General features: G+C 39.3%; 1 protein-coding gene and 1 long non-coding RNA gene across 2 annotated transcripts in view; one reads left to right on the forward strand and one right to left on the reverse strand.

The window, feature by feature from the left end:
* Positions 1-23,099, reverse strand: part of LOC147133326 (rho GTPase-activating protein 26-like) — a 51,841-nt gene that overhangs the window by 11,756 nt on the left and 16,986 nt on the right. The window contains exons 3-17 of the mRNA XM_086012517.1: positions 14,754-14,849; positions 12,443-12,504; positions 12,241-12,312; positions 8,472-8,573; positions 8,265-8,375; positions 8,054-8,158; positions 7,276-7,405; positions 6,473-6,573; positions 5,053-5,147; positions 4,764-4,842; positions 3,652-3,688; positions 3,047-3,112; positions 2,515-2,589; positions 2,079-2,163; positions 1,324-1,382 (exon numbers count right to left, since the gene is read on the reverse strand). Coding sequence (XP_085868643.1) covers positions 1,324-1,382; positions 2,079-2,163; positions 2,515-2,589; positions 3,047-3,112; positions 3,652-3,688; positions 4,764-4,842; positions 5,053-5,147; positions 6,473-6,573; positions 7,276-7,405; positions 8,054-8,158; positions 8,265-8,375; positions 8,472-8,573; positions 12,241-12,312; positions 12,443-12,504; positions 14,754-14,849 — 1,275 coding nt within the window. The remainder of the gene's footprint in view (positions 1-1,323; positions 1,383-2,078; positions 2,164-2,514; positions 2,590-3,046; positions 3,113-3,651; positions 3,689-4,763; positions 4,843-5,052; positions 5,148-6,472; positions 6,574-7,275; positions 7,406-8,053; positions 8,159-8,264; positions 8,376-8,471; positions 8,574-12,240; positions 12,313-12,442; positions 12,505-14,753; positions 14,850-23,099) is intronic.
* LOC147133327 (uncharacterized) lies at positions 677-5,802 on the forward strand. Its single transcript, XR_015081859.1, has 3 exons — positions 677-1,082; positions 1,256-1,300; positions 4,737-5,802. It is a non-coding gene; the product is annotated as an uncharacterized LOC147133327 (long non-coding RNA).

Below are 23,099 nucleotides of genomic sequence, written 5' to 3' on the forward strand. Positions count from 1 at the left end.
AATTATACATTAATCCATTTTCTATCACCGCTTATCCTTACCAGGGTCGCGAACAACTGGAATCTATCACAGTTGACTTTGAGTGAGAGGCGGGGTACACCTTGGCTGGTCGCCAGTCAGTTTTTTGTTATTATTTCCAATTGGAGTGGATCAACACTCTATGCGTGGATTAGCATAGACTAGTCGAGACTGAATCAAGAGCACCTCCGTTGGTTAGATTTCCACTTTGGACGAGCGCCTTGAGACATAATTCACCAATGACCGGTTCACCACTTCATTCTTAAATGGATTATTATGGCCATCCCTTCAACGATACGCCGCCCGCAACAGTACCTGAAGCGTTGCGGTTCCAAAGCCCGAATCCTGACAGATGAGCCACTGGCCACGCCAGTAACTGCTAAAAGATGTCAACAAAATGTGTTTCAATATTTTTGCACACATGGTGCACTTCTGTCGGGTATCCAGCTGGTACCCATTTCCCCCCCTTCCACTATATTATACCCCTCTGCTCTGCCTATAACGGGCATTTAAAGACAGTTGAGCGTAGCAGATTTTAAACCAGATGAGGACTGAGAAGCCAGATGGAGGCCTGTGGGATGGGCGGGAGCAAAACAAGAGGAGGAGTGTAGCAGAGAGTTCACGTCGGGACGCTGTCCTTAAATCACCTTGTAGCTTGCCTGCTTTCTTTAAAAAAAAAAAGTAAAAAAAAAAAAAATAAGTGGTGCGAAAAGAGTGCCGTAAACGCCATGGATTTGCACGTATGACTTCACACAAAGTCATGCAAATGAAGGCAGACGCATAAACGAAACCAGATGCTTTAATCGGCAAGAGAGGAATTGTAGCTATATATTTAAAAACTGCTACATTTTCATTTTTTTTTATGATTGGTACAAAATCCTAAAAGTAAGACGATTGGCGTCAATTCTCCAATGAATGCGCGTCAGCACTCTTTTCTCTCCATTTTCTCGCCGCTTCGCTGCTTCCTGGTGGCCCAGCCAGAGACACTCTGTCCTTTCCTGGACTTCCTTTGTGTGATAGCTCACTTTTGGAGAGGCTTCGCCGCACACAAACAGAGAAAACAGGTCGGTGACATATTTTGGAAAATAGTGCGCTATACCTGAGCTTTTTTGAGGCAAAAACACAATTTGTGATAAGGAGATTGAAGCCGATGCAATGTCTTTTTCTGATCTCGTGTTTAAATCATGGCATGTTTCTAAGAATGAATTTTATTGATGTGTGTGTTTTTTTTTTTCAGGTGATGTAGAACTTCGCAGAGTGACATTTGACACCCAACGGCAAGGTAAGTGAAGGAAGAATACTCACTGGCAGCCTTGATGAAACTCCTCTGGTACTGATATGTCATGAGAGGTGCAGGCAGCACCCTAAAAGAAAAAAAAAAGAAAATAAAACGCAGAGACCAATGTAAAATGTCGGCTCAAAGAGATTAAGGTTGTTAAATGTGTGCAAAAGATGTATTTGTTAATGGCTCCATTCAGTTCCTGTAGATTACACACAGCCTGAACACGTCATCTTTTCATCGCACTTAAGTGACCGTCAACCTGGCCATACCTTGATTCGGAAGTTATAGCCCAGACTGCTCTCAAAAGCCTGTACACAGCTTTGTATATGATCTATTCATGTGCAATTGGGACTCCATGACTGAATCAGATGTGTTAATAGTGCTGCTTTAATTCCAAACCACATATTCTGTATGTAGTTCAGTGACTCATTCAGTCTTACTCACTGATTTTGTAAATATCAATATTACTTTTTGTGATTCTTATTCTTTTGTGCTGCTATATTCTATTTTTCTGCCTTAAAACCAGGATTTCCCATAAAAAAGGTTAACTCGATTCGGTTTGATTTAATTCAGAGCAAGAGAGAGGCTGAATGTAGCTGTAGTATAGCAAGTACTACATGAGCATTACAAAAACATGTCAACCTTAACTTTCTATAACAAACACAATCATTGCACTGCGGGGTAGAAAAAGAAACCTTGAAGGTGTTGTTTTTTTCCCCCCCAAATTATGTTCAGACACTTACGCAAGCTTTTTTTTTTTTTTTTTTTTAACACATACCTGAGATAATGCTTGATAGCACTAGTGATCGTCTTAATTTCCCACTCAGGGTTTTCCAGCTCCACATCAGCGCATGTCTTCGGATCTGACAGACAAGAATTATCACATCGTTGCAAAATGTTAAAAATAACAATACTAAATCTCAGGCGAACCAGATGATTATTATACTTTCTGAGCCAGCGTGTGTGTGACTGCTCTTGTCCATATATCTATGTGAGGTCTCTCTAGCAGTAAGGATCATTTAAAAGGAGCTTGATGTGATTCTTTGATTCTTGTTAAAACTCAGACAGACTGAATTGATGTGTTTAGTTGTTGGTTAAAAAATAAATAAATAAATAAATAAATAAAAGTGAAGGTCCTCACAAAGAGAAATGAAAAAAAACATGTGTTTGTGTGTGTGGACGTGGGTGTTTTTACTGTGTATTTTTGCACTCACCCATGGCGAGGCTCAATAGCTTCTGCACTCGAGAGCTGACGCCGACGATTCTGTACAAGCCTTGCTCATCAATACCTGAAAAAGGGGTCCAAAAATGTCTGAGGCCTTTCATCCGACACCACTCGTCCAAAAGCATAACACAGCTTGCGGCCTCGTTTACTAAGATATCAAGAGTTGTAAAGCATTTTATAAAACAAGTACATTGGAGCTATCGCTTCATCCAGAACTTGAATGTATCTGGGATAGTTTTAGGTAATTGTAACTACTTTTTAAAAGAGCAAAAATAATTAGTAAACACAAAAATACAAACGTGTCATCAAATTCAAGAGTAGAGGCATGTTCTGTGCTGTGCTTGGAATTGGCAAAAGTCCAATTGCGACACTTGAAGACTACTGTACATACACAGTCTACATGAATCAGAGCAGACATACAAAGCAGGCTACTTAAGAACTCCATTTGTTAGTCATTTTAAAGCTTTAAAGCATGTGCGAGAGATCTATTGTGGTCTTTACAGCACAAGGTTCCACTCTACCTCGAGTCTCCACGGCATAAATGAATTTTTTCATCACATTGAACCCAATCACATCAAGCTGCGCCACTGATAAAGAGAAGGAGGGAGGGAGGGAGGGAGAACAGAATTAGTGAAAAACAAGCAATAAAATACAATACCAATTACACGGCCTATTTGAATATCAGCCCAGCAATCGACTGTGCACACAAGCTGCATTTTTGCTGGTAACATTTAGGCACACGAGCAGATCTGTAATTCAGAAGTTGTATTAAACACCTTTTTAAAAGTGTTATACTGTATTAATAAAAGCATATCGAATGATGAAAAATTATTAAAATCCTCTGAAATGATAACGCTGGTTACCATTACATTGCATTTTTAACAAATTTGTTAGCTAACTGTGAAAATGGCAACTTTGAAAAAATATTTTTTCATTTTTCATATGTCATTTCCAGTTACAAGATTTGACAAAAATTCTCTCTGACTCAAAATGTGGCCAAGGTACGAATAATTGTAGTCTTGACCGTATTTTTATGGTACTGATACATACATGGAAACAAACTAAATAATGAGGTCAATCCATAATTCATTTGAAGTCCTGAGGAAAAGTCACTACAGCCACTTACTGCCTTCCGTCTGGTTATCCTTGTTGAGATTGTACACCTAAAAAAAGAACATAGATTAAAAAACAAAACATGTAATCTATTGGATGCAGGATGTACAGTACCAGTGCCGCCCCTTTTGTTCTTTATTTATTTTTTTTACTTCTGATGCTTTGAATTGTACTCCACAAATGTAACTAATGGATCATCAATAAATGTCACATGTGTAGCTAACAGGCTTCTTGATTTCAGTTGCCGTGGAAACAGAAAGCTCAAGATCCTGCGTGCACACCCCATGCGTGGTATTAAACTGCAGGGGTAGTAGTATCGTACCTGGAGTGTATTTATGCATTTACCTATATTTGAATTTGAATTCACATTTCTCTGACTGAATTTCCTCAAATATTTTTTTCTACCCATTGGACCCTTATAAACTAGGTCGCTAACCATAACTGTAGCACATAAGATGAAAAGTGTGGCATGTGACCACTTGAGTGGTGTAAATGAGTTTGATACAGTCTGTGAAGGCAATGGTCTCCAACTTGGGTTTTAAATTGGACCAGGACTTTAAACTGGATTGACAATTTGGCGCAGTAGTTGAAGGTTGAAGCACTTTGAAAGAGTATTCCATGCTAAAATAAAAGAATGCCTTTTATTTCTCCACTGGCTGTCTGAGTACTTTAGAGATCATTTTAATTATCTTTTCATTTTTTAATCCTCATAATCTTTCCCTACACTCCTGCCTGGTGCTGCATGCCATTCATTTAACTTGAGTATTATTATTATTATTATTTTTTTTTTCGTAACTATATGTTCAACTGTTCCTGAAATGCGGTGGCCCCACATGTTGCATGCATCCATGTTTATCTTCCATAATCGAGCACTTTAATTTTTAAGATTGAGTTTCACATGATACTGGCAATGTTTTTTTTAGTATTATTCCAATTGTTTGCTTGTTTGTACAAATAAAGGCCTCGCTCCTAAAAAATGCCCCCCCCCCCCCTCCGACTGGGGTTGAGTAAATTATCTTCCTTTGCAGCCACTAGGGAGTTTTGTCTGCATTCTGTCCTGAACCTTCAGTACTGCTTCATCTTGTTGTCTTGTAATAGTGCCTAATGGTCACCGTGACAACGTACTGGCTCTCTCCCATCCATGGCCTCCATCCACAACCTGCGGTCTTCCTCTGACAGAGCCTGCATAGTGATCATCCCTGGCCTGAATGCAAAGAATAGAGGAAAGAAAAAACACATTTGACTCGTACAGATGTACGTAGACTTTATATAATACAGATCGAAATCACCTTGTAAATTTGCCAGCAATACTGTGCAACTTGGCATGTCAGACTTAGAGTAGTAGCTCCCCCTGGTGTACAGTGTTTGCTGCAATTACGTTTGCCCAAGGGAATTTTGAGGCCTTAAATCTTACCTGTCCACCGCCTCCACATCAAAGCAAAATCTTTTTTCAATCGAGTCAGTTTTCCTCCTGGTGCAGGACTTGAGGATGAAGCTCTCCTCCTCACCCTGATGGACACGAGACAAGAAAAGTGGCGCTTTAAGGAAAATATATTCTCAACACAGTTCTTCATTTGTTTATTTGGCTCAATTGTTGTATTGTATATGAATGTTTTGCATAGAGCATAAAACCTACAAAAAGATGGTTAAAAAAAACATGACCATTTTTTTCCTCATCATGTGCGGGGTCTTTGACATTTTAAAAACTGTACTCAGATGTTAAAAACTGTACAAATTATATTTGTGCGCCCCAAATCTGCTAAAGAAAAATGTGCAATTGAATTGCAACATTAACTAACGTTAACAAGGGACAGTGTGTTTTTATCATCCACATGCGACTCGGGTGTGTCCGTGTGTGGAAATTCCCCGACCCGTTTATGTTTCCTGTGTTATGTGTTACAGTATTCACATGTCAGATAGCAGATGATGGAACATGTTTTTCTCACTTTTGCTCTATTTAGAGCAGCCCTTGAAATACATGGAAGTGTACTATTTTAATTCAATATAAATATAGGAAGTTCCACGACTATACCACATTGCGTGACATTGTAACATTGAATTATATTCCGTTGTACCTTTTTCATATTAGTTGGAGTTGGCCATTTTATGTGTTTGTCTCTCTTTTGTCTTTTTAAAACGAATTTTAGAAAAATCTTTCGGAACATTTACAGCCCATTTTGCAAAACAATTTTAAATAATAAACGCATCTACTCTTTTTCATGTATTTTCTTTAGAATTGAACATCAAAGGACATTTTGAAATCAGGAAATTTAATACATGACGATAAGAAGTGACAATTGCTTCCAACAAAACGGACTGGAAAAAGCGAGTGTCGGCTGTCGAACTTCACATGCCAATCTTAGCATCCAATTATTCACCACACACGCAGGCGTCTTTCTGGCTCTCTTACAACTCAAACGCTACCACTGACGGCAGAATACTTTTCCGAGCCTTTTACACCGTGACCAGGGCAACTCCCGGCTTGAACAGGCAACACTTGAACTTTTTTTCTCCACCACTTGTACAAAACAAGAACCGGTAGCTGTTTCCCCAGAGATCAGGCCCAAACTTGTATCAGCTGTGGCTCATCCGGTGTGTAGGCGAAAACCGCAGTTGGGAGTCATGCTGCTTACGCACATACAGTATTTCTGCGGTTATGTGAAGATAACACTTTTTTTTTTTTTTTTTTTTTAAATGGGTCTCAACAGGTATGACTGTGCTCTACCAAAATACCACGCTGAATGAGTCAGAACTTGACATTCCTGCAGTGCCACTGCGCCATGACGATAGGGCAAACTGCAGAAAAGTCAGGCTGAATAAATAGCGGGACTCACTGTTTTGCCCCCCGATTTGGGGTCAAATAGGACCATGGTGACCCGCTTTGGCTCCCTGTGGTACGTGCAGTAGTACTTCACCCAGGTAGACACAAAGGAACCTGAGGGAAGAGGTCAAAACAAACATTATTGCTATCCATCAAGTCATTCATTCAACATTTATCATCATGTGTGTAGAAAGAAAAAAAAAATTATATATATATATATATATATATATATATATATATATATATATATATATATATATATATATTAAGTTAAATGTTGTAACGCCTTAAAAAAAATAACTCACTTAACTCAGTATTATTTACTTCCTGTGGCAGGTGACCTCTGCTCACTTTGCAGCCAAACTTAGAGGAGAGTCAATCTCGCAAAGAAAGACTTTTACATAGTTTTACTTTAAAAAATTGCTTGACAGCTCATTGGAGGGGATCCAAAATGATTTTTTACAGGAAAATAATCGTATTCAAGGATCAAAGAAAGGTATTCGAACAGTCTTTGAATCAAAATGTACTTTTATTTTTTTTTCCAGATGAATTCCAAGATTTTACTCACGTAAATATCGTAAAAAATTGTAGTTGAATAACACGATTAATCGTGATCAATTATGGAAAATTTTGCAATTAATCAGTTTGAAATTTAGTTTAAAATTTTGACAGCACTAATATATATATATATATACACATATATATATACACACATTAAGCTTTAGCTTGACATGGACCAATGATGATTAATTGTGATAAGAATTTCTGTCATGCCTTGGCTGCAGCAACCAAATTTGTGTGTGTGGTGGTACATACGCTTCTCCTGCACATACAGATATCCCTCCATCGTGTGTTGGCTGATGCTCTTGTGCTCATGTGGATTCTCCTTCATCTTCCTCATCAGACTCTCCACCTCGGACCTCGTGCTCTCGAAACGATTCCGCGTCTGCGCGCAAAAAATGAGATCAACTCTGAGCACTTCAAGAAAATGCTTTAAGTCACTCCTGCAAGGTCAATGCTTCACTGGAGAATTTGAGAGGCTTTTTCATCTGAAAAATATCAAATAGTGAAACGTGAAGGGGTTGGGGGACAATCAAACGTTCAATTCTATACATAACAGTGTAATATATTACAGTACAATAAAGATTAAAGCTTAAAACATTGAAAAGAAATGGGGGGGGAATGCCATGTTCAGTACAATATCATGCATAGCATTAAAAAATCAATTAAACAAGAATGAGAAAAACAGAAAAGAAAAGGGATGGAAAAGATGAAAAAATAAAAGATTAAAAAGAAAAAAAAATAATCCTGCAAGGTCAATGCCTCAAGCATGAGAGTCTTTTTCATCGCACAAATAGTGAAAAGTGAAGGAGCGGAGAACATCAGGGGAAAAGAAAAAGGGAAGTGAAATACAAACTTCCAATTCCATGCTTATCCTTATGATGTCATGCAACAAACATTAAGAAAAAATGAAAAAAAAAAACTGGGTCAAAGATGGAAAAATATATAACTTTAAAAATATCATTCAAGGCATATAATCATGAAAAAGGTAATCAAGTAATAAACAAGAAACAAAAAAGGTGTCTGTGCATACATTTTGTATGCTGATTGTAAGGTCCGTCTTGAAGTGGTTGAAGTCCTTTGCCAGCTCGTAGCCGTGATGATAATAGGTGAAGAGACCTTGAAGGAAGGCCAACAGCTGAGGGAGCAAACACATTTAACACATGATGCAGTATAGCCAATCAAGTGTGTAGTGACTACTGGATTCAAAGGTGGACAAGAAAACATTCCAAAAGTAATCTTACGGGCTCCACAAAGTCAAACATCTTCCTCTCTTGGACCTCCTGCACTTTGAAGACATACTCCAAAGAAACCTCATAGAAATGCTGCCGCACGTTATCTACCTGGTTGTCCGCCTGCAGAGAACCAGGCCAAAAAGACAGATGGCGCTCTTGCGTTATAAGACACATGATTGAAAGTAAAAAAAAACAAAAAAAAAAAAACACTTATACCTCATGCAGATGCGACTCTTTCTTCTTTGCCGAAAGACTTAGGTGCTTCTCTAGTACTGCACAATACTTCTCTGTCTCTTTGTCGTACTTTTTCTTGGCTTCCTGTAAAGAAAAAAAACACTCTGACATGTGGTGTTGGACAAATAAAGTACAAATCTATTTATCATGATACATCTCAAGCGTGATGAGTCTTTGATTAAAAAAAAAAAACAACATTATTATCAATTGGGATGTACATGTGTGCCTAACGCCGTGGCCAGGTAAACAAAGCAGACATTGTTTTTGCACTGCAGTGGAAAAGCGTCATGTGAATTTGGAGCGGCTGTGATGTGATTTACTCTAGTTGCGCTCCTCAGGGGAACACAGCTGTCTGTTAAATAATAGGCTGTTTCATGAATCCATCTGTCATTAAATGACACGGATGATAAAGCACAGACAGAGCTACTAAACTGAACACGAGCGTGCTGTGCATGTGCTGTTGTCTGTTAAGCATTTCAATGTTTCCATCCATTTTCTATCGCGCTTAATCCAGTTCAAAGTCATGGGAGTTTGGAGGCAATCATATCTGACTTTCGACAAGCATTAGACAGACCATCATTCATACGTATGGGCAATTTAAAGTCTTCAATGTTTTTGGAATGGGGATTCAAACCCCGTGATTCCTCAACTGTGAGGCTGATGCTCTAACGACTGCCCCGCCACGGTGTTTCTAAATGCCAAATCTTTTGCTCGCTGAGCCCAAACAAAATCCAAACGCATCATCTTTTCCGACTTCTTGTAAATTCCAAAACGGGAATGCGCAGTAAGAGCAATAAAACGATCTCTTGATCATGGCACAGGTATTCCCCCAATCAGATTTAACAACAAGTATAGGAATGCTGCCGACAACAAGGTCTCCTTCTCACTATCACTTTAAGAACAGCAGAATAAAAACAGAGCAAAAAAAGAGTTATATCAGTGTTTCTCAAAGTGTGGTACACAGGCTCCCTCTAGTGGTACATTTAAAATATTTCAAGTCAAACTGTGCTTCGTGTTACAGTGATACAAACGTTCAAGTTTTTTTTTTTAATCCAATACATTATGTTCAGTATGTACAGTTTAGTTGTATTCAACTTTTAAGCACAATACTTCGATAAAAAATTTATTGAATCTTTATCTGCAATACATTTGAAAAAAAAAAAAAATATATATATATATATATATATATATATATATATATATATAATTTTATTTTTTAAAGGAATAAAACCCCTGTCTTGTTTTTTATGAATATCTGAATCGACTATGTTACTGTATTTTAATGTTTGTCAGTACAGTGATAATTGGAAGGTATGGTGGAAGTATTTTTGGAGGCGGTACTACGTGTAAAACGTTTGAGAACCACTTCCCTAAATCATTGAGCAAAAAAATGTCAACTAGTACTTTCTAAATCAGCCAGCAGAGAGCAATATTTTCCCCAGATTGCCACTTCCTGAGGTACACATGGCTGACAAAGTCAAGGGCGGGTGTGAGAAAGATTAATGTTGAACAGTACCCAACTTTTCATCACATCTTCAACACTAGCGGATATAAATCTTAACAGTAGACTGCTTAGAGCTTTGCCTTGCCTGTAATCCACCATAAAATAACCTTGACCAGAGTCATGTTCCAAATACCATATGACAAAACAGCCCGGCGTTTTTTAAATATGGTCTCTATCAACTAATACGCTTCCCGCTGAAACTCTGCCAAGTGGGCGAGGCCTAAAGGCAAGGTGAGAGGCGTGTACCGGGTAAAGATGTCACTCCTTTCAAGGCTAAACTGGGATTAGTGCTCACGATGGCCGCACCACCGAGATTACGTGCGGTTGCTCCTTAATCTGCCCACCATGTTGCAATCAAGCCATGATCAGCTGCCAAAGGTTCAGCCATATTTGAGGAACCCCTGTGGTGACAATTCTGGGTCACAGGGCTAATGAACATACAAGTGTGTGTGTGTGTGTGTGGGGGGGGGGCATATGTATGGCAAGGGATAACCAACAAATACAGTAGAGTATGAAGTTGTGTATTTAGTCAAACCACATCACTTAAATGAAGTCTGCTATCTTAATGCTAACACACAAACCAAAACACCATAAGACTGGCTAAAGAAAGACCCACACTAATCGCCAATAGGAGCGCATGACTGGCCAAGCCTATTTCTTTGTGAATGATGTTATGTACAAAAACAGAATATTGTGATTTTTTTTTTTTTTTTTTTTTTTAATATGAGCTGTTTTCTTTTTACAATACTGTGAGCTTTTATACAGTATCGTGAGCTTTTTATAGATCACCAACCTCCCCACAATATCGTGATAAGTATCGTATCGTGAGGTTCATATCGTGGTGACATTTGGATATCGTGACATCCCTAGTTATTACTTTATGTTTCATTAAGTACAATACTGTAGCGTGCTTTGTTCTTTTATCAAATATTTGCTTGCGGTGTTTTTGTGGGGTTGGAACGGATTAATGGCATTGACAATCATTTCAATTCGCAAAGATGACGTGAGGTGTTTTCAGTTACGAGCATGGCCACGGAATGACTTCAAGTGGTTAAGTCAAGGCACTTGAATGTTTCTAGTGCCTAACGAACCAGCTAATTGTCAGAGTAGATCACGTTGAATGTTTGTAAACGGGGACGCAGAGATGTATATTCAAGGTGACAACATGCAACGAGGCAGCCCCCGCGTCTACAAAAGCACACACCCTACTCCCCGTTCACGGAATTATTAGGGGTTATTATGTCAGCGTTAGTTCAGCTTCTAAGCAGGTCATGTTGTGATGCTTTAATTGAGACCACAGGCGCAGAGAAAGGCAGATTATTTGTGTTCTAAACGTGTGTTACAAGCGTGATAAAACCTAGGAATGTTGTATATGTAGTTGCATGTAATTCAGGAGCGGTAATAAATGACTGCTTGCACAGCTGGGAGATGAAATGTCTTGCTTGTTTGTATATGGATGCCTGGAGACTGAAACAGTTGCGGTGGTCAGTGATTCCGGTAACATTGAATTCACGAAACATGAGACACACCTCCACAATCTAATACAAGAGCTGTTGGGGAAAAAAAAGGAAAGATAAAGCCTATATTTAGTCATCTCAAAAATATATTTCTATTTTAAATAATTACATCAAATCATAATTAATGCATGAAAGGGTTAAAATATTCTTAAAAATGTAGATTAATTAATATAGGCGAAAGCAACTTTTAAATAGCTGTCCACTGTAGTGACCACTGTGCATGAAAGGGTTCATTTATAAACTTTTAAACGATTTTTTCAAAATAATTTGCACTGCAAATAAATACATGAAATGACATTTCTTTTCATGTAGAAATAAAAATATATGATACATCTGATTGGGTCGTTAGCAACTATATTACCCAATTTTGTAATTCGATGCAAAAAAGAATATTGCATTTGTAAATCTTAAACCAGTGGCAGCTGATGCAACTCTGAAAGCATCAAGTCGACTACTACTTCCACCAACCACATTTACTCTTCATTCGAAATGTTGCACCCCTCCTACATTTTGCATGCGTACGCGTGAACTGGCCTTCCGCCAACAACTTTTGTAACCGGTCCCTAAGCCTCAGAGAACGAGCTACTGCCATTATACTGCAAAGCGGATGTCAGGCCAGCTCTCCAACGGCGCTAAAAGGCTCTTTATTGATTCGTGGAAGAATGTGACGGATGCTGATGTACTGTACAAATAAGTGTGTGTTGTACACGTTTCCAATGACAAAGCTTACCTTAGCTGCACTGATCTGCTCTTTCCTGAACCTCTCCAGAGGCATAATGAGCACATCGTTGGCGTTTTCAATCTAAGGACACACATGTTGTGAAAAAACACCTGATGCGAATCGTCCGCCATGAGCAAATTGATGAATACGTATCATTTATATTTACATAAGCAGTGTTATAGACTGATTAAGTGTACAGCAGACAACTTACCATCCGTGTCCTCTCATCCTCCAGGTTTTGTAGGACAGCTGCAAATTCCTGGAGCGACTTGGCTGGGGAGGAAAATTGGGGAAAATGAGAGAACATGCAGGAGGTAGCAGGGATAAAGGTGTTCCATTTCTCCCCTAGGACCTTGAAGAGTTTCCATTAAAAGCCATGAGGCAGCAGAGAAACGCAACGTTTTTTTTTTTTTTTTACAGCATTTGCCTTTAAAGTTTCATCCAAGTACTATGCATCAGAACTTTGGAATGCATTAAAATGAATGCAACTGTTAATAAAACTCTTTTCCTAGTTCTGCTTAGCTTAGTCACTCAATCAATCGCAAAGTAACAGAGAGAAATTGAAAGGAAGATGTACTTGGTTGGCACTGCAGATTTTTGAATCGGTTTTTGATGTGGGTTTTAACTTTAATTTCCATTTGTTTCCCATTGAGAACATCTTTGGAGTGAAGTGAAGCTGAAATTGAACTACGGTACATTACATTACAGCTGGTGGAAACTAAAATCACTTCTCTCACTTTTGGTTAAGATAACAGTACATTCAAGGCCACCATGGATTATAAGTGGATATAAAAAGTCTACACACCCCTGTAAAATGCCAGGTTTTCTTTGGAGTTGAAAGAAATTAGAACCCCAAAAAAATTCCACAATTTACGGGACATATACCTTGTAAAACTCAATTCTTTTTTTTTTTTTAGATTGCTTTTAAATCTTTTCAAGAGAGAAAATAAAAATAAACAACTGAGATGGTACTTGGAACTCGCCCTTGACTTCAAGCCCCAGTTCCGTGTAAAGAAAAATTAATAAAAAGCATAATGCTGCCACTACCATGCTTCACTGTAGGGAGGGTGTTCTTGTTCTTATTGTTTGTTCTTTTCGATTAACAGTATGAGAGCCATTTGAATTGTTATTCACTGCACGCGTGATAATATTCTAAACAGAAAAAAGTGCAGCCCCGCAAGCTGTTCAGGCAAGATAGCTGGAAATGGTCAAACAACAGCAAGTGGGTGGGTTGTGCATGCACACACTCACACCCATTCACACCCGCCCACACCAAGGGTGTGGTGACTGTTGCTTACATGCTTCCTCGGTCACCAAAAGAGACCTTGGTGAGTTCACGGAATGAGTAATGATGCAATTTTCAATACAAAACAATAGCACTGACTTTCATGTCAGGGTTGGGTCCGACTCAGCATGTTTCTCCGGATGCTTTGTGTGTTTTATCATCGAGAGCCAAGTGCACGTTGACTCTTTGCATTTTGTATGTATTCAATTTTATGATATAATATGAGCTTGGCCGACCACTGCAGTGTACATCTTTCACTTGTATATAATAACACTTGTGGTAAAACAGGCCCTGGTACAGCACTGATACATCTGCTGTAAGTCACATGACCGACCACAGGGTGTCCCTCTTTCGAAGCACGATTACACAATGACAAAGTGATGTCATCGAAAACCAACGCCGTGTGTTGTATACACACACACTCACTGACCAAAACATTAGAGAACGCGCTAACAAAAACGTTGCTTTCACAAGGATAAAGATGAATATGAGTGTGAACGGTTGTCTATGTGCCCAGCAACTGGCCGGCGACCATTCCAGTGTGTATTCTGCTTCCCACTTAAAGTCAGCTGGGATAGGCCGCAGCTCACCCACAACATTAACGAGGGCAAGTAGCCTAGAGAAGGGATGTATGAATGAATTTTTTGTGTTTTGTGAATAAGCTCTTAATTCAGACATGTCCAAAGTCCAGCCCGGGGGCCCAAATACGGCCCGCGGTCAAATTTATCCGGTCCGCAGCCTCTCTCATAAAATCGATAATGTCTGGCCCCTAGCCCCGTTGACAAGCGTATAAAATATAGTCAAAATGCAGTTTCACATTTAAACACAAGAGGGCATCAGCACTCTGTCCAACTCCATTGGTTACATGCTTCTGTAGGTGCTGCTGTTTTGGTTAGCAACAGAGTTCAAACGGGCTCAGTTAACTCTTTGTTTGAGTGTGAACAACATTGTCTATGAACTGGGAATAATTACACTTACTACCTTTTTTATCAAGTAGATTGATTAAACAAATGAAAGATACTTTTCAGACGGACAATTTCTACCTAACTTATATTTAAAGTCATGTTTTAAAATGTTTTGTTATATAATACACTAAATAATTTAAATGAAAAAAATGGGTGAATCTATAGGAGTTTCACTTTTGAATTGATCTACTGAAATAATTTAAGCTTTCCAGGACACTCTGCTCTATTGCGATGCACCTGTACTATATTGGATTTCACATCAGCGAGCTCACCTATGCATATCTCATCATCCGTCTCGGCGTCCCCGATGCATTGGAATTTAAAGTCATTGAGAGAGTCGGCGAATTTCCTCTTGGCCGTGGACAAACCTGACACAACAGAAAGCGAAGAGACGAGAAGGAGTTAGGATGACCATCAATCGTAACAAGTTCTTGTCAAACAATGGTGATTGCATTTAGGAGCAGTATAAAAGGGTCTTATGCTTCTTAATAGTATATATACATACATATATATATATATATATATATATATATATATATATATATATGTTTCTCAATATGTCATTTATCTAGGAAGTAGAACTCACAATAAGCGTCTTCAATCCACATTCTAAAAACATGCATGTTAGGCCCGCTGAAGGCTCGAAATTAGCTTGGGTGAGAATGTGAGCGTGAGTGTTTGTTTGTCTGTATGTGCCCTGCGATTGGCTGGTGACCAGTTCAAGCTGCCCCCCGCTTAAACTGGGATAGGCCCCAGCTCACCCGTGATAATGTAGACAAGCGTTACGGATGGAAAATTGAATGTCTTCCCTATTGGTCCATGCATCACGGCTCCACAAAGTGAAATAGGTTAAGTCTCGCTAACAACGGTGATGAATACATCCTTAGGGGAGGTAAGAAAAACAAGTTATATTTCATTGATAATTCCAGAAGATACAGCCAACAAATATATACAAAAAGATATCCATGGTACTTGTGATTTTTGTTCAAAGGCTGTCATAAAATCAAAGCGGGGAGTATGGATGATATTTTATGGCCTTCATCAGTCAAAGTCAAAATGAAGGAGCAGACCATTTTGGGAGTCATCCATCAGTAACACTCATGGTGAGCTCCTAAAACCTCCGTGTTGAGTGCACAAATTCCATTCGAGTGGTTTGAGGCAACAGACGGAGAGATTTTGAAGGTAGCTTCCCCTCCATGAAAGTCAGGACGGGGTCACCTTCCTGCATGACAGGAAACAACATAAATTATAAAACCCCTGCAGTCCAGGATGCTTTTGTGTGTCACAACGACACTTGATCCCAGGAATAAAAAAATAAAACCTTTTTTTTAAGCAACTTTTCCATCTTTTGATGTCATATTGAAACAGTATAACACAGCCTGCTTGAAACCGAATGTGTACAAGTCATCCATGTGTTACTAATGAGAAACTACGAGTGATTCATCAACCCGGTAGATGCATAGCTGACAATACCGGCGTTGGGTTACCAAACGACAGCAAAAATCTCACTTGTTAATAATTCATGGAAAATGACTGTTGGCTTTCGGGAAAGCTAAATTTATCACCAGCTGCTGTTTATAGTGAGAATCTTTTTTTTTTTTCCACAGCAGGTTAACGTGTGCCATGCCAAACAGCTGCCTGTTATACTGCACAATATACACTCGATACGGCCATAATCCAGTAGATGGATATAATAATAATAATAATTATTATTATTATTGTAATTCTTTCGAGCTAACACTAGGAATAAGGAGACCGATTTTGTCCTGGAGGAGACTGAAGATGACAACAAAGCAGACCGATGCAGATAGGTGGACACTATAGCTTCTGGACACCATATTTCAGGTAAAAAAAACTTTTTGGGTGGCCTCATGCAGGGATCAGCTCTGGCTCCACTGATGTAATGCACTTCTAAACACACAATACATCTTCTTTCTCCACTCCCCCATCTTACTGCTGGCTTTCTTATTTTTGGCCAGTATCGCAAACTGCTTCATCTTCTGCTTCCTGTCAGTGACAGCTCCACTCAGCTCCATGAGTGCAGAGCGTGCCTTTTTTTTTCCCCCCCCTTCTTCAGCCATGCTCCACGTCCTCGTGCTCAAAATAAGAGGTAGCCATTAAAAAAAAAATCTCAGATAACACTACAACAAGCAGCTCGTGATGCTAAATACGGTCGCCAAAATAACAGAAACACAGCGAATACCGATATGGCGGAGCCAATGAAAACGGAGCATGATTATTTTTGTTCAAGCAGGATTTTTGATACAGCTCCTGTATTGGCTCTCATTGCATTGGTGTATAATCACAGTGTAGATGTTGTTGTACGATATTAACTCCAGAACATCGGCAAGTTCATCTCCATTTGTTACCACTCAAGGCTCAGCTGTGAATTATGACTTTGTTGTGCTCTGTGGTCTGATTGCCTCACTCAACGGCGATGGAAAAACAGTGTGCACTTGTTTTGCTAGATGACGGTTGACACGCCGTATCATGAGGTACTAAACCAATTACTGGTGTATGTACATGCCAATACAGCTCATTTATCATCGCACGCGTGATATATATATATTTTTTTTAAGTCATGGAATATAAGGGCCAAGGGCTCACGCTCATCCTGGTCCAAATTGAAAACCACAATGTTGGCTTTGATTCTGTTAGACACTGTAAAAAAACGAATAAATAAAAATAACAAAGATTAACATAGCATAACTACAGATTTTTTTTCTCTCAGTGCACAGACTGTCAGCAGTCGCCAAAACTGTTCTGATGTCAATTTTGATGCCGCTCTAAAGTCTAGTCTGACGTGTTGATAACAATAAAAAAAATAATGAAATGAAAAAGAACCAGGGTTTTATTTCCCGACTAATTAAGGCTGATGGCGACAAAGAAAAGGGCACAGTGTAGCCACAAACAGACTGTGGAATATAATATTGCAGCGTCCAGAGCTAAGGCATAGCAATACGGTATGCTAGCGCTAATGGAAAGGAGATCTTTTTCGTCCTGATTGATGCAGACAAATGGGCCCATTCACAAATAATTCTATCAACATGTTGACCCATGAATAACAAATACTCTCAAACTGTCCATCTTCAAAATCTGTCATAAAGTCACCTACTTCCAGAGCCTTCCCATGCACCGCTGTACCCAATCAGCCACACACCACTAAATAGAATCGACGTTCCACTTGAAGATTTTTCATGTCATATGTTGTGCAGTACAGATAATCACATGACAGCCCGTTTGTCAAAAAAGACGTGAAGGACATTTGAGTGGCTGGAATGAGCCCACACAGAGAGCGAGAGAGCGCTCTACACACTACACAAAAGGAACTGTGTAGAAACACTGTACAATGTGCATTAACACACACACAAAAAGTCAAAAGAATGGGCTTGTGTGATATCAACAGGATGTCGAGCTGTGGCTGGAACTCAGCAGCATCTTTGTCTCACAAGAATGTGAATGAATAGATACCCTTTTTTTTTTTTACATTGAGTGGCACAGACCCTCACTCATACGCACATATATCCAACAGCTGCCAAGAACATAACACCGAATCATACAGTGAGACTTCAGACCGGGGAGTCGAAGGTTTCCCGCCCTTGCTTTACACTTATAGTATTACTTGCCAGACAACCGGTTTAAATTGTATTTCAGATCTTAGTGCGAGTGACCGGACTTGCATTTGACTTGAGAAGAACTCGGATGTACGTCATGGACCCTTTGTATATTTCCTGTGAAAGTAGTGAAAATGCCCATCGCGTCCATTATTTGATGGCCTCTTCCTCCAACCTTTCAACAAGATTCATGACGATCTGCTCGCAAACAGGAAACAACTGACGGAAAGCATCCTCGGATGACGCGACTGTTTGGAGGTTTCGAGCGACAACATGTGCCAGTTTCACCTTTGAATAACAGGTTCAAACTCATTTGGGTGGTACAACAGCGTGTAATATGGAGACCGGTGTCCAAACTTGCCACCGAGACCACAAAACAACAGTTTATAATATTGATGGCCAGCCAGGAAACCTCTTATGTTGCGTTAGCGCTAGCATCGTCGCGATTTTTAATCCTTCAGAATATAAATAGACACACATTAAAATTGGGGTTGAATGATTTTGAAAATTAAACTCAATGAGATTTTTTTTTCCCCTCAGTATTGCAATTGCGATTTAATGTGATTATTTTTCCAAAGTCCTCTTCCCATGTAATATTAACAATAAATTAATCTACATTACAATAAACATATACATACATACAGTATACTGTACATATATCAGATATATTAAACATAAATATTTTATCTTGTGGGTTAGAAAAATCTGAGATGCGAGTGCGCTTCAGAGCCCCACTGCTTGATGGTGGCAGCAAACTTCACAACATCCGGCGACCATCTATTTAACCGGTTTCCTTGGAAACCAGTTGGTGGCTCTCATGCAGAGATGCAAAGATGGTTTGCCAACCGCCGATAAACCCCGCAGAGGAAGAAAAAGACAAAAACAATAGGTACAGTCGTGTTTAGTGATTTCATTTTCTGTGTTTGCAGGTAAAAAAAAAATAAACAAAAAACATATTTTAGTGTTTTTTGAGGGGGCTGGAACATGTTCATTATATTTCTATTACATTATGATCTATTATATTAATATATTTATAAGACGCTAAGATGATATTTAGGACAAAGATTCAGCAACTTGGCTTTGAAATTCATTTGGGAAAATAAATCAAATGTATTATTGTGTTGCTAAATATTAAATAATATAACAACAATAACATACAGGAGGCCCTTGGTCCTGGATGTAGTTCTGTTTTTCATTTGGGTGATACAGTAAGGAGATTTAAGCCTGCATCGATGTCATGGTGACCATGAATCAGCAATTTATCGTATTAGTGAGGAAGCCAGGACACCTACTGTGTTGTTAAGATAAAAAAAAGAAAAAATGGCTTGGCTTTGATATGCAGTACTCTGGGTCATTTTTTTTCAACTATTCTAAGAAATATTATGGGCTGGGCTGGGCTGTCACTTGTATAGCGCTTTTCTACCTTGGGTACTCAAAGCGCTTTACACTGTACCTCATCTAGCTACTGATGACGCAGCATCAGGAGCAGCTGGGGGTTTAGTATTTTGCTCAAGGATACTTCGACATGGTCACAATGGCCGGGGATCGACCCACAACCTCCGGGTTGGGAAACGACCACTCTACCACTGAGCCATGCCGCCCCGGCAAGAAATATTACATATACAGTTTCTTCAAATAGATGAATAGAATCTAAAATGTTGCCGTGTTGAATCATGTTATTGCTGGATGGATGGACGCCATTTTTATTAGCTGTTGCTATGACCACCACAGAACCACATTTTGCGAAGGACTGGACTAATAATAAACACATCTTAAATTATTCACAGAGCTAAACAACATCAACAACAAAACTAACAATTACTCTTTCAAGTATCATCAATGAAAAGATAAATAATAAAAATAAAAAAATGGTTTAGTCATTCTGAATATTCTGAGATGTGACAGGCTTTCCTATTCAACAAAGCACAAAACTTGAATGTCACAAATTAGAAGGAAAAGAGCAAAAGAAAAAAAAACAAATGTCAAGGAAGTGCTTTTTGTTGCTGCGGTGAAAGCAAGTTGCGTGGGGAGGGAGGGGGGGGTGTAGAAAGTGGTCAACAAAAGGTCACCCTTGGTCTGCCTATTCTGCTTAGTCAGCTTCGCTGGAAGCAGACTGGACCAAACAACAAGCAACAGTCTCATCGGTTTTGTGCCCAGCGGTGACTGAAGCCAGCTGCAAACCGAACGACGCAACCCAACGCCACTGGACAATTGGGTCGCGTCCCGCATCGTGCGTGGTTTTCACATCTCCTTTTTATGACATGCTGGCCATCTACCAGTAGTTTGGCAACAATTACAAATGTTGAATCGCAATTGAAGGGTGTCGCAACAACAAACGTTTACTGCCAATTAAAATGCCAAGTGAGCTTTCACAACCAAAAATAAATCCGCAAATTGTACGAAGGAAAACTCTGGCTGCCGGCACCAAGCCATACAAAAATACTGCTGAATAACTCATCTATTTGCATATTTACTGAAATACTGACCTATTTGCATTTGTTGTGCTATAAGTCGACCTAAACCTACCTAACCTAACCTACCTACCCAACCTAAACACTAGTTGAAACAAGGCATTCTGATTAATATTGCATTTGTGCAATATGAGTTAAGCAGCAAAATCCACCTGCTTTTCGCCATCTCAGGGGCGGCCATTTTGTCACTTCTGCCAACTGAAGATGACATCGAAGTTGTTCAGGGCTTAGATAACGACCAATCGTGGCTCAGCTTCAGAAATCAGGCACGCAGTGATTGGTCATTACCTGAGCCCTGAGTAACCGTGATGGCATTTTCAGTTGGCAGAAGTGACAAAATGGCCGCTCCCTGAGATGACTAAAAATAGGTGGATTTTGCTATATTGCATAAATGCAATATTAATAAGAATGCCTTGTTTCAACTAGTGGGCCTGCATAGAACATATTCTGGAAAAAAATATGTTTGGGTTGACTTCCTCTATAGTGAAGCATTACGTAGTACACTATATGGTCAGTGAAATCTGCTAGCAATATTTATTGGGAAGGCTTACTGTAGTAATGTTGGAAAAATAAAAGGAAATAATTAACTAAACCTGAGAATGGTGTTAATGATTATGATCTCATTGCGAAATTTGACTTGGTGAAATCTACTATCTGTGGTACTGGAATAGTAAAAAGCAATCAATCCAAATTTGAACAGCGGATTTTTTTTTTTTTTTTGGAATGCCCATAGTTGCTTAAAATAGGTACAGTTAACCAATCACACATCAACAAAAATAAGGTAAATAAAACTTTGTTCTGGAACGGGTTAACTACTTTTCCGTTTATTTCAGTGCAAAACTTTACCTCGGTGCACAAACATTTTGGTTTAAAAAGTTTTAGCTCGAGCTAACAAACCCTCCATTTCCGTCTAGCTCAGCCTCGACGCTCTGCGCGCAGCTGGCTTTAGGGGTCACTTCCGTCATGCCAATGCAGATCAGGATACGGAAAAATATCTCGGGGGCATCGTCTGGTTGCCATGTGACCCAGAAACACATCTGGAGAACAGCAGAATCACTCGGAAATATTTACTTGATTTCCTTTCAAATATCATCACAGCGTCCGGTTGGTGAATGTTAAAGGTTAAAGGTGCACTGCTGAGCGCATGAAAGCGTTACGTCTTTTCCGTCTGTGATGTATAAAAGCGAAACAGGCACGTGTTACACACGTGCTCAACTTGATGTAAGAGTGTGTCCGAAAAAGAAAGTCCACTTAAATGAATTGCTGTGTCTGGAGAGCAACTTTATCTGAGCGCCTTTCAACACCTCGTAAGCTCAAGACGCCATGAAGTCACTTTAGGAGCGCAGAAAGCAAGACAAATGACGAGGGGAAAGGGGAAAGTAGCTTTGTATTTAACTTCATCACCTTCCAAGGGCAGTAAATACGTCATCAGGAGCTATGGGCTACACACGCACGCACATATACTGTACCGTATCGACGTATGCGCACGCAGCGGGGAAACAGCTGAGACGTAATTCGTCAGCAGAGCCGTGACAAGAACATCCACTCTAATGTTGTTTACAGCAACATCTGGAAGGTTGGCTTGTATCAGAACCGCATTTTTAGAAGATGACGACTAAAACGATCGGGGCTATACATCCTCGGATTATACGTTATGAGAAGGGAGCACAAGGGAGAAGAACTGGAATGGTTATTGATTAAAGGAGACATATATTTACACACACTTTTTGTTTCTTCTGTATTTGACCGTTAAGAGGGGTATTTTTACACTTATACTACCCTTTACGAAACCGGACTCCAGTGTCTCCATCCTAGGGCTCGACTGATATGGACTTTTCAAGTTGACGCCGATTAATGGGATGATTAATTAGAAAATGTATAAGGCATACATCATTTTTTATAAAAAAAAAACAACAAAAAAAACGTTCCTTTTCGGTTCCCAGAATGCATTGCATTTTGCATTGCATTTAATTAATGAGGACATTAATTCTTGTCATGAGTGTGTTTCTTACGTGTAGTCTATGTGTCATACTTAACACATGTTGAATTTATGTTGCGCTGTTTTTATTTTATAATTATCAACTTTAGGTTGCATGTAAAATAGTGACATCCAGGTCAATTCCTTGCATAACCTGCACTGCTCACCTAAGCATTGCTTGTAAAAATTAAGATGTGCTTTGTTTTGAATGACAGGTTCATAGAATGACCTTATTAAAGCGGAAGTCAACGCAAACGGTCCACTCGTTTTTAGCCATCTCTGGTTGACCGCCACCAATCACGGCTGACCTGTTTTCTGAATCTGAGCTATGATTGGTCGTTGTGAGCAGTTGTGATGTCATTTTCAGTCGACAGAAGACAAAATGGCCGCCACCAGAGATGGCTAAAAATGAGTGGATTAACACTTATCTCACAAACGCAATATTTTAGAATGAAAACTAGTGGGCTTGCATAGAACATATTCTTGAAAAAAAAAAAACGTTTGCGTTGACTTCCCCTTTAACAAATTTCATTAGATATATTTCAGGACACAAGG

This window comes from Filicampus tigris, chromosome 17 (assembly GCF_054856515.1).
Source record: "Filicampus tigris isolate MCC_2025a chromosome 17, RoL_Ftig_1.0, whole genome shotgun sequence".
Lineage (NCBI taxonomy): Eukaryota > Metazoa > Chordata > Actinopteri > Syngnathiformes > Syngnathidae > Filicampus > Filicampus tigris.